Source organism: Antechinus flavipes, chromosome 2, assembly GCF_016432865.1.
Source record: "Antechinus flavipes isolate AdamAnt ecotype Samford, QLD, Australia chromosome 2, AdamAnt_v2, whole genome shotgun sequence".
In the NCBI taxonomy this organism is placed as follows: domain Eukaryota; kingdom Metazoa; phylum Chordata; class Mammalia; order Dasyuromorphia; family Dasyuridae; genus Antechinus; species Antechinus flavipes.
This window is the reverse complement of record NC_067399.1, coordinates 103,282,487-103,294,597: the sequence shown is the minus strand read 5'-3', so window position 1 is coordinate 103,294,597 and position 12,111 is coordinate 103,282,487. Positions and strand designations below refer to the sequence as shown.

The following is a 12,111-nucleotide window of genomic DNA, read 5'->3' as shown; positions in this document are numbered from 1 at the left end:
ATTTTTGTAAAATTGATGGTTGGATGGATGAATGAAGAAAAATAATCCTTTGAGACTATTTAGCTTGGAATTACACAAAGACAGACATCTAACTACAAGAACTTTACCTAAGTAAGCTGAAGGTGAAAAATGAAGTCCCTTTGAAACTTCTCATGCCACATCACTAATCTGTACACATAACTCAACATTTGAGAAGGATTTTAGCAGTTCAGGTTAAATTAAAGTACTTGGAGAAAGAGTGGGAAAAATTGAACTACCACTGTTTGTCCTATGTGCTTAGTAGAACAATCCATTCTACCAAAGAGCTTTTCTTTAGTATCTTCACACACACATATATGTTTGTCTGCATGTGAAATATGCACATCTAAACACACACATATATGTATGTATATACATGTGAAAGAAATTAATATTTTCAAGTCACCTGCCACATTCTTAAATGGATCTGTGTCTTCATTTAGATGGAATTCAAACACAGATTGCAACCTATCCATGGCAGCCATTCCTATATCACTCTTATCCATGTTCTTTCAGAAGTTTACTTTAAAGGATCTATCTAACATGTGAAGGGCCTTTCTCACTTTTTCTGATTTTGTAAAGATCCTAGTGGAGCACATGGGCTCTTTAATTGGATCATGAGATCAGTCTATCTTCTTTTTTCTCCTATATATTTTCCCAATGACATCATTTACTTAGTTCTTTGAAAATCGCTATTTGTTATATATTGTAGTTCTTCATACCTATCATGTGCCACTCCATGATCTTCATTGTGATACTCATTTTTAATTCTTCAGACATCATGATATTGACAGCTAGAAGTCATACAGCAACACTGGTCAATATTAACAACAACAAAAAAAAGATGTGCCTTCCTTTCTGGAGAAGTTTGGACTTTTAAGAAGCTTTGAAATTTCCTAAAAGCAATTCAACCAGCTGTTCTTGTTCTGTTTGATTCCAAGTCCAATTCATTTTTCATTTGTGTTATTTGTCCTGCACATATGGACTGGTGGAAGTTCTAAACATTATCCTCTGCATATCATTATCTGGGCAACAGACATTCTTTATCCATTTAATTTTTCCTGTGTCCTTTGCCTCAATTTTCACCTAGTTTTAATCTAGATTAAAAATCTTTTACCTAGTCTTAAATGGACATTGCCTTGGTCAAACTGAAATTTGTTAAAGATCTTAGCTTAAAAAGGTCAAGGTCTTTCATTTTATCTAGGATTATTGCGAGTCATCTGCATCTATATTTTGCCACTGGACTCAGATGGCTCTGGAGGAGAAAGTGAGACTGGTGACTTTGCATAGTCCTCTAGCACTTAAATACAATTCACTTGCATGGCACAGTATCTCCCTGATGTCATGGATGTCTTCAGAGAAAGAAGGACAAAAAACAACAAAACCGCAGTAGCAGCAACATCAGCAATTTTAGATCCCCCGCCCCTCCCCTTGAATTTAATGGATAATTTAGGAACATATTTCGTCAGTTTTTTCACAGAATTTTGGGATTGAAAGGGACTTCAAAGGCCATCTACCTGAAAAAGAATCTGTACATAGTGTACCCGGCAATTGTGCATCTGGCCTTTTTAAAAGATCTCTAGTAAAGGGAAACCCCAGACAGCCCAAATGAAGCCTATACTTACCTCTTTGTAAGTTTCACTCAGCTCTTACTTTTCTGTCCTTGGCAGTCAAACAGTGACATAACAGCAGTGGCTCCCTATTGTCTCCAAGACCAAATAGAAAATGTTCTTCATAATCCTTTCTCCTCAATCCTCAAATTTTCCCAAGCTTGTTTTGTATATATTTGTTTGCATTTTGTCTCCCTCATTAGATTGTATACTTTTCGAAGGCAGGGAGTTTCTTGCCTCTTTTTTGTATCACTAATGTTTAACAGGGTCTAGTCCATAATAGGTGGTTAGCAAATTTTAATCAAATTGAATTCTCCAGGCTAAACACCTGCTTTCCTTCAATTGATTATAAGTGGTATAAACTGATATAGCTTCATAATTCTGGTTGCCCTTTTCACCTGTCCCCTAAAACTATTTTTAATCACTTAGAAAGCAACAGCAATGGGTACTGGAAAGAGACATCCTAAGGGCTATCTGGCCATGTCATGTCCTAAGTTTAAACTCTCCCAGTTTTCACCTGTAAACCTCCTTTTCCTTCAAGGTCAGCTTTGGCATCACTTTTACAATGATGATTTCCTTGATCTCTCCATCTTTTAGCTGAAAGTGTTTTCTTTTTCCTTAAATTTTCTTACAGTCCTTTGAATCTTTCTGTGTCTTTTTCAACATCAATTGTATCCATGTTGGAATAAGCACTGGTTTTGGATTCAGAGGCAATGAGATCCAAACTCCCTTGAGTTATAGAAACTTGTGTAATTTTGAGCAAATCACTCAATATTCCTAGATCTACGTTTCCTCCACTGAAAAACAAGGGGATTGGACTACATGGCCTCTCAGGTGCTTTCTTTTGTTCCACATCTTGTTGTGATGACAAGGGCAATGGTGTTTTTCATCTTTGTATCCTCAGTTTCTAGGACAGTGATTTGAAGGGGGGGAGGGGAATCATTCAATCAGTCCACAAGAATTTACACTGTGCTATGTATTGGGGATATGAAACCAAAGATAAAAGAGCCCTTGTTCTCAAAAAACTTACTTTCTAATAGGAGAAATAGCATCTACATATCCAAGTACATCGAGAAAAATACAAAATTAATAAGATAATGTAGGGAGTTTATAATTGTGGGAAGAAAAATACTGGGCCACAAAGTTTCATAATTTTATGTCTTACATATTCACACAAGAGATCTGGCCAGGTTGAAATGTTTATTATTTTCACAAAAAATGAAAAAAGGTCCGGGGTAAGGGAAGAGGGCACATCCTATTTAACATTCCCTCTTCCTGGAATGAAATTGCATTAATCAAATAAAGCTCGAATCAATATAAATTAAAAGAATGATCTATATGACATGTTTGAGGTTTAATTTTTTTTTTTAAAGACCTTTTGAATAACCAGCATTTCCCTTTGGCAACGAGTGCTTTTCAAATTAGAGGGATACCGTGGAAATGAAAAGTATACCAGAAATTTAAACACACACACACACACACACACACACACACACACACACACACACACACTCTCTTCCGAAAAAAAAAATAACTCCCACAAAAAACCAACCTAACTCTAAATATCTACATTTTGTTTCTTGTATATGATGAAACCAATATCTCTCAATTTCAAACACTGCAGAAAGTGAACCGAGGGTCCACTTCACTCCTGCAAATCAAATCAGAGTGTGGAATGCACGGTTGAACTTCCAGAACGTTTGAATCATCAAATCAAATAAAAAATTATTAAACATAAAACTGAGTTGACTTTAATGTAACACGAATCAAGTTAGGTCCCAGACAGAGAGGCAAACTTCTTCCTGGTAGGCTCCCACTCTCCACCCGGATGACTCATCTTCCCACCACGTGAAAAGGCCAAGCACAGGCTGAAAAGGCTAAAACGTCCTGGCAAAGGAGTGAAAATGCCTTTTGAACGCCCCATCCTCCTCCTCTCTTTATAGCTTTGGCTTCTTTTATCTCCGTACCAGGTCTGGGATTCTTGAAAGTGGCTGGTAGTTTGGGAGGGCTCCACGGTGAGATGAAGAAATCAGTTTGACAAGCAACTTTCATTATTTATTATTTATTGCATTTAAAAAATAGGAAGACTCTCCTCGCCTCTTAGCCCCATTATTCCTATTTTTTTTACGTTCTTTTCTGCAAGGGGGGATTTCCCTTCCCCAAATGCCCCCTAGCCCACATATCAGAGTAGTACTCCCACCCTTTAACCCATAAACCTGCCCAGGCCATGTCCGCAGCCAGCCCCACCCCAGGCGAGCATCCCCAGGAGGTCAGGGAGAGACTCACTGGTCCCTAAGCCCCGCCCATGCTCCTTCGCTCCCCCTCTTTCTCTCCCGCGACTAGAGTGGGCCAGCCAAGCCTGCCCCTGGATTCCCCTTTCCATTCCCATTGGAGATTCCGGCCGTTCTTTCCCTGGATCCTACCGCTTATTGGTCCAGGCTTTCCGCGGGACCGTCCTCTCCTTTGAGCTCCGCCCCTCTCCGCCCAGCCCCGCGATTCTCTCAGCTAGAGTCGCGCCAAACTGGGCGGAGAGTCCCTTCGCTCTGCTAACTCGCTTCTCTCTGCCTTCCTCCTTCCCTCCCTCCCCGGTCTGGGCGGCGGCGGCGGTGCCTGGGGGCTGGTGGGTGGCGCGGCGCAGCGCAGAGCAGCGCAGCTGCGGGGCGCTCAGGCAGGAGGAGCCGACTCATTGTTCCGGCAGTCGTAGCCGCAGCCACCGCGCCCCTGCCCGCCTCTCTCTCGTTTCTTTATCTCGGTGTCTCTCAGTCACTTCTCGTCTTCGTTCCTCTCGGCGTTTTCCCGGGTTCCGGGTGGAAAGCCCTTCTTCCCCTGCTTCCTCCCTTCCCGGTTCCACCGCCGCCGCTACAGCATCCTTCCGAGCCCGGCCATGGAAGACCTGGACCAGTCGCCCCTGGTCTCCTCCTCCTCGGGCGCTGCCGCGGGCCCGGCCCGGCCTCAGCCAGAGTTCAAGTACCAGTTCGTGAGGGAGCCTGAGGACGAGGACGAGGAGGAGGAAGAGGAAGAGGACGAGGACGAGGACCTGGAGGAGCTGGAGGTGCTGGAGAGGAAACCGGCCGCCGGGATGACTGCAGTGCCGCTGCCGGCCAACGCCGCCGCGGCGGACGCGCCCCTCCTGGATTTCGAGAACGAGTCGGTGCCGCCGGCCCCTCGCGGGCCCTTACCCGCCGTGCCCCCTGCAGCTGCAGAGCGGCAGCCGCGCTGGGATCCCAGCCCGGTGTCCTCGTCCTCGCCATCCCCCCCGCCCTCCTCCTCCGTTGCCGCCGCATCCCTGGAGGAAGACGAGCCCCCTTCCCGCCCCCCGCCCCCTCCCCCAACGACCAGCGTGGATCCCCATCCAGATCCTGCGCCCCCTGCCTGGACCCCGAGCACCCCGGCCCCAGCCGCGCCCCCCTCCACTCCGGCCGCGCCCAAGCGCAGAGGATCGTCGGGTTCTGCTGGTGAGTGAGCGCCCTCCCCCACTCTGTCCTGTCCCGCCTGGGGGGAGGTGGAGCTGCGGCGCGGAGGGGAGGGTGTTGGGGGGTCCTGCCTGCTCTCCCTCCCTCCCTTCTCCAATCCCTTGGGAGCTTTGTGTGCCCCTCGCTAGGAAGGAGGCCGAGGGAGGAGGGTGGAGCTGGTGGTGGTAGTAATTGTTAGTCTGGTCCTACCCCGACATCTTCATTGTCTGCGTCTCCCTTGCAGGGACCATGTGCGCTCTCACCCCCGCAGTGTCTCCACATCCTTGCCTTGCTTGTTCCCTCTTTGTTCCAGCCCCACTCCCCGTCCCTAGAGTTTGTTTAATTGGAGAACGGAGGATGCCTGTGGTCAATAATGGGGAACCGGGAGGAGTGCGGTGAATTTGGTCCGCGGGTGTGGGGAGTGGCCTTTGGCCATAGTACCTAGCCCTCCTGGTCTGATCTCTATCTACTCAGTCTGGAGAAGAGGCCAAGTTTTTCTGTGGGTAACCCTGCTGCTGCCGCCTCTGCGTCTTGCTTCTCTGGTCGGCACTTGGTGGCCACCTCTAGACCCTGTGGTGATGGGAAGAGCGCCTCCAGCGGTCTAGAGCGTGGAGACCGGGGAGGGGGAGGCAGTTTTGGTCAAGCCTTAATGCCACCGCCCAGTTTCTCTGACTGATGCGATATGATGTGGCGTCTATGCTTGCAGCTGCTGAGCGGAGGAACGCGACCGTCCTTTAACTGCTGGGTCCTCTCTTTGGAGGAGGAGCAGACCTGCCAATTTTCTCTGCCGCAGCATGGGATGATTTGTTAAAACATAGGCGCATTCAATCCCTTTCCAGGCCCTTCCGTGCTCTTGGAAGAAAATTTAACAATGGCAAAATGGTTGACACGTTAAAAAAAAAAAAAAAAGCAAAAAAAAAAAAAAACCACTAAACAAAAAACAAAAAACAAAAAACCAAACCTGTGGATTCTTTGATTAGAACCAGCCAATCAAGAACAGAAAAATCAGTTTTGAGATGTCAGTAATTTTTTGGGTAGTGGTGTATTTAAAACATTTCTCTTTCTGTTCAGGCATTTGAAACGAGTATCTTGTCTATGCAGCATCTTATTGTCTAGGATTTTTTAAAAATGCATATACATATATATTAACATTAATTAGTTTAGTAAAGATGAATTTTTTTATTAAAAGACTGAATTCTATAAAGCTTATGAAGATTACTTCAGTTTTTTTTTTTTGTGTGTGTGTGTGTGTGTGTGTGAGAATACTTGAATATGTAGTAGTTTTATTTTTTATGAGCCATCTTGGCCAGGAGTTCCTTTTGAAAGGAATCTTAAAGCTTGTTAAAAGCTTAAACTATTTGTTTGGTGATAGTTTTGATTAATACAGTTTTGATTAATAATTTATTGAAAGACAGTGATTGTTAAGTGATTAAGAATTAGCCATTATAATTTCCTCAGACATTTATTAATGAAATCATAGAACTTCAGAATAAGAAGTTAAAGATACTAGATATTAGGATTCATTCACTTTCCCATTTTCTGTATTAGAAACATTTATTTATTTATTTTTCATAGAGGAGACTAAAGGACATTTGGGAGATGTAGGAATAGATGGGAAGATTAAAAAAATAAGAAAGAAATAAGAAACATTTGAAATTTAGACAGAAGTTATTTAGACAGAATGTTATTTAGCGATTTTACAAAGATTTTCTGAAAGTAATTGAACTTAAGAAAAATGATGTTTGAAATATATTTATATTTTATATATTAAATATACAAATATAAGTAAATATAAATGATGAATACAAAGCTTTTAGTATCCCAATCAGTACTGTATTCAGAAGGCAGAAAAGACTTATTTCAAGATGATCTTTATTCAGTTCTGTTTAGCTTTTATTAAAGATCTGCTCTCTATAGCACAACTAGATACTGAAGAATATAAATTGAAAAGTGACATAGAATTTGCCCTCCTCCAGGAGCTTAAATTCAGGGGGGAGGGGATAGAAGGAACACACAGATTTGTGTAAAGGATGATGATAAATGACAAGTTCCACATAAATGAATGCTTATAGGCAATATTGAATTGAATTTTAAGAAACATTACAAATGTCTTCATTGTTAGTTTTGCCAAAACCAAGAACAAATTATTTAGGAATATTGTTTGGTGTTTGTTTAACATATGGTGTCATGTTTTATTAAGTTAGCCCTGAAATCCATGGAAATGTATAGAATTTAAAGCTGAATGAGACGTTAGCAACCGTTTACTTAATTTTTTACATGAGGAAACTCTGGCCCATAGAGGGTGTCAAAGTATCTTGCCCCAAGATTACATAGTAAGTAACATACCTTGGATTTGAACCTAGATCATCTCCCAATGTAATATTCTTTTAATTATACCAGTTTCTCCTTGTGCTTTTAGAAAGATAAAAATCTCTTAATATTAAAATTTTAAGAGGTGTAATGGTCTTTATCACTATGCCTGGTGCAGACTTCAAGAGCCACAACCATAGATGCGTTTGAAGTGTTCAGAAGCTGTTGTAACAAAAGAGTAAAAGGAATTCTGATTTGTGACTTCTAACTCAGGAATTACGGGTGGACTAAGAAAGTTATCTTTTGACATGCTTTTTACCTGGTCTCTTTGCTTGGCTACCTTTTTTTACTTTGTTAGGCTATTGTAGCATTCTTGTAGGTATATTCAGCCTCCTGGGACATGTTTCCCCTAAGTAGAAAAGATTACACAATCTCTATTTTTTCTCTTTGTCTCCCCTTCCAAAATAGCTTGACTTGGAATTCTGAGCAGTATTCTATGAATTGAAGAATTATTTAACCAATTTATATGAGTTAGTTGTTAGAAACATTTTCCAACTATGAATAGTCAATGAGATTATCTCTTGCATTATCTCATATTTAAAATGGTGCCTACATCCTGAAGCATAGTGATAATGACCATCATAACTCTATTTTAGAAGAATTTTTAAAAATCTACAAAAATATATATAGATTTGAGTCATCCCAAAATTTTTTTGGGGGGGGGGTGCGGCAGGGAATGTTCTTTTCTGGAAAGAATAGTTATGGCTATTTAATTAAGCTTTAACAACTCTTTGTGGAGAGGGATGTCATTGGGTTACTTATTCAGTGTGGTATACTTTCTTGCTAATGACTAATGAAAAATGCTTTTGTGCTAACTAGGTGCTCTGAATCACTTACTGCTTCAACCTTGATTTGTCTTTTTCTCACTTTATAACCTGATTTTTTAAAAATACTTTTCTGGAGTTTTCTTAAAATATAATGAAGTTCTGACCCTTTAAGGGAACTCACTGACAAAAGTAGAATTTTTGAACTGTTATGTTCTGAAAGAACACACATTTAATGGCTTAAGTTTTATATTCATTTTTTGAAAGTCATCACCATCTTATATAACACTTTTTAGTCTTGATTTTCCTTGACCTGTTTGCACCATCTTTCACCTACCCTTTTTTGGAAACCTTGAAGCTGTATGATTTCCTTCTTTCCTTCCTTCCTTCTTTCCTTCCTTCCTCCCCTCCTTTTCTCTCTTCCTCTCTCTTCCCCTCCCTTCCTTTTTTTTTTTTTCCCCTTTGCTGGTTCCTCTTCTCAATTTTGAATGTACAATTTGTAGTCTCCACTAACTGCTGCTGTATAATATATTCCTTTTAGATATTTTTCCTAAAAAATTTTAAACTATCACCTCTGTAGTACATCAGTTTCTATTATATATTTAATCACGATTTTTTTTCTAGACTTTGTAAATTCTTAGTTATATATAAGACTCATCTTCTGTAAGTTTTTTTGGATAGTTCATGAAGTCGGTAACACAAGGGAGATATGTACCTACTCCTGTTTAAGCATGGTTTTGATTTCTTATGCTATTTTATGTATTCCTCATGGATTTAACATACATTTGGTTGTTCCAGTATCAATTTAGGAACACTGTTTAAAGTTGAGCTCATTGAGATAGTAGACAAGATATTGAATTTGAGATTGGGAAGACCTATGTTCAAACTGCAGCTCTGATACTTGCAGCTCTGATACTTGCCAACTGTGCAATCTTACATAAATTACTTCTCAAAGCTTCAGAGGATAATAATAATGTTTTTCTCACAACACCTATGTAGGCTGGGTAGTGTTTTTAAAATTTTTTTAAATTTAAAGTGCTATAAAAATGGTGAGTAATAAAGGATTGTTGTTTCATAACTAGCTCCCTCTGCCCATTTTGCTTATTTATTGATATCACAGTTCTCTAACATTTAGGCTTGAAAGTTCAATTATCTTTATTAATTTTTTATTAATTTATTAATTTTTTCAAAAGATAGAAATGGTTTAGGAATATTCACTGTCTTGCTATTTATTCATTTATATTTAATGTTTTAATGATTACACAGGTGGGTAAAATAACTGCTTTGTATAAAGTATTGAGTTGTAAACTCACCTTTAGTAAGCTTGCTCTAAATGTCTTTTGGACAATCCATCAGTAAGAAGTTTGATTGACTTCTTATTGCTGCTAAGCTATAACATCAACTAATTTCTTTGACATTTAAAGTCAGAGGCATTCATATCTAAGATGTAGTCTTGCATATAATAACTATTTCTGGCCTCTGGGCTTTTGTACCTGCTGTACATGTCTGGAGTGCTTTTGTTTTTCATCTCTACATTTTGGAAGCTTTAGTTCTCCAAGTGTCAACTCAGGTGAAACCATTCTTATTAACATTTTTCCCCTAAACCCCAAATTACTTTGTATATATTTTATACTTATTAATGTCTGGATTATAGTAGATGCTTAAGTTTTTATTAAAATTCATTGATGTAAATGAGTAATATACTCATATTTATCCTAATGAAACATCCTTTTGTTGTCCTTCAAATTTTTGAGTGTTCATTCCCTCTGTTCCCAATTCTGGTATTAGTGAAAAGGGCACAAATTGCCTCTATCCTTGTCTTTCACAGTACTAGATTTAGATGACAACTCAGGTTTATCAGAATGACCATCTTAAAGAATTTCTAAAAGTGGTTTTGCTTCATATAAAAGAGATACAATTGTTCTGCTAAGATAAATGACAAAATACCAGATTGATGATATCTATTGATAGATTCACTAATGACATTTTTCCATTTTATCTGTTAGATGATTAGAAAGCATAATTAGATTACAAACTTTATGAATGATACCTCTTCTACTTTATTTGAGAGAAAAAATACAGGAATGTGTACAAATTTTCTTAAATATAACCTCATTAAAAATTGTCTGATCAAGTTTATTACTCTGACTTGTAGAATCTTAGAATTATAGGGTTGAAAAAGGTCTCAGCATCTATCAGGTTTACCTTCTACTTGAAAAGGAATTCCCATTACAACATTAACCTATTTGGTCTTCTAGATTCTGCATGAAAACCTCAAAAGAGGAAGAACACATGACCTTTCAAGGCAGCCTTCTCCGTTTTTTGATAGCTCTTTTTTTTTCTGCTTCTGAGTACATACTCAGATTTGCCTCTTGGCTAGAGGCAAAGAAGTTTAATTTCTCTTAAACACAGCTTTCAGATATTTGAAGAGGATTATATCCTCTCTCCTCCTTCCACTCCAGGCTAAAACATCTCTAGTTCCTTTAACCTATATCCTTATGTGAAATATAAGGAAGACTATATTGGCTTCCCAACTTGGAATGCTTTGAAAGTTTTAGTGAATTGCATAAGCTCTAACTAATTGCAGAAGAGCTAAATTAGGTGGAGAAGTATGTCTGCTTTCAAGGAAAATCTCCTCAAAAGTATGTTTTAGTAGAATAAGTATATATAGGTCATATATTGTTAGATCACATTTAGAATAATTATAACTTCTATAATCAAGAATACTTGATATATATATATATGTATATATATATATGATATAATTTTTCTCAGAGCAAATTTACAAAGAATTGTGCTTATTAATATCTCTTGTGATGACTTTTTTCTTACTTGAATATTTCCCATTGACCATAGCCAGGAATACAGTGAATTCTAAGGATATTTTGGCCTTAATTGTGCTAAATATTTAAGCTTTAGTGCATTTGTTTTCCCTCATACAGTGAATTTCATTCATTTGATCTCCCCACAAGTTTGTTAAGAGTAGCAAAATGTAGGTAACTTTCATTTTTCTTTACTGCCATTATTTTACATATGTTTTTAAGCAGAAAATTCTATTTTAATTAGTGGACACTGTAAAGAATAGGTTTTTTTTTTGATATAATAATTTGACAAACATTTGTTGTGTCTGCTATGTGTAGAACTGTGCTAAACACTGAGGGAAATAAAAATCTTAGCTAAGACACCATCCTTGCCTTCATGGAACTCAGCAATTTGGTAGAGAATTATGACATGTATGACAATAGTAATATGCAGTATTTTACATTATTTCATATATTGTGAAGGAAAGCTTTTGTTCTTTATGAAGTATAATAAAAATTTAGATTTGCAATGCTCTGCATGCATACTTAATAACTGAATATGTGATTTGGAGAAGAATCAAGATTTTGACATGAGAAATTGGTGATAACACTGTTAATGCTTTTGAATGTAGTGAGGTTAGTAAAAGTCTTTTGAAAGAGATATGCAAGCAGTTGGAGGTATTAGTTTCTAATTTGAGAAAAGAGAATCAGCTGGACTTGGGGATTTTGTAGTTATTTAGATAGAAGTTAAAGTTGAAACTAAAAGATTGACATTGCCAAAGGAGAGAATGGAAAGAGGGAATACTAAATATTATACTTTTGGGAATGTCTCCTTTTTCCCCCTCTGGTTTATTTTTGTAGCTATAGAAAAGTTAGTAGTTGTTGTTTTTTTTTTTTTTTTTTCCCAGAGGCAATTGGGGTTAAGTGACTTGCCCAGGGTCACACAGCTAGGAAATATTGGTCTGTCTGAGACAGATTTGAACTAAAGTCCTCTTAACTTCAGGGCTGGTGCTCTATCCACTGCACCACCTAGCTGCTTTTAAGTTAGTCTTAAGTGACAACCCTTTTGGTTTGGTTTCTCTAGACCTAAATTTAA

General features: G+C 38.8%; 1 protein-coding gene across 4 annotated transcripts in view; it reads left to right on the top strand.

Moving 5' to 3' along the window:
- The first annotated feature begins 4,223 nt into the window (after positions 1–4,223).
- RTN4 (reticulon 4) overlaps positions 4,224–12,111 on the top strand; it is a 68,396-nt gene continuing 60,508 nt past the window's right edge. For 2 of the 4 annotated variants that reach the window (XM_051975278.1, XM_051975277.1), the window contains exon 1: positions 4,224–5,083. In XM_051975278.1, coding sequence (XP_051831238.1) covers positions 4,513–5,083 — 571 coding nt within the window. In that variant the 5' untranslated portion in view covers positions 4,224–4,512. The remainder of the gene's footprint in view (positions 5,084–12,111) is intronic. The other 2 variants (XM_051975279.1, XM_051975280.1) reach the window with 2 other exon arrangements.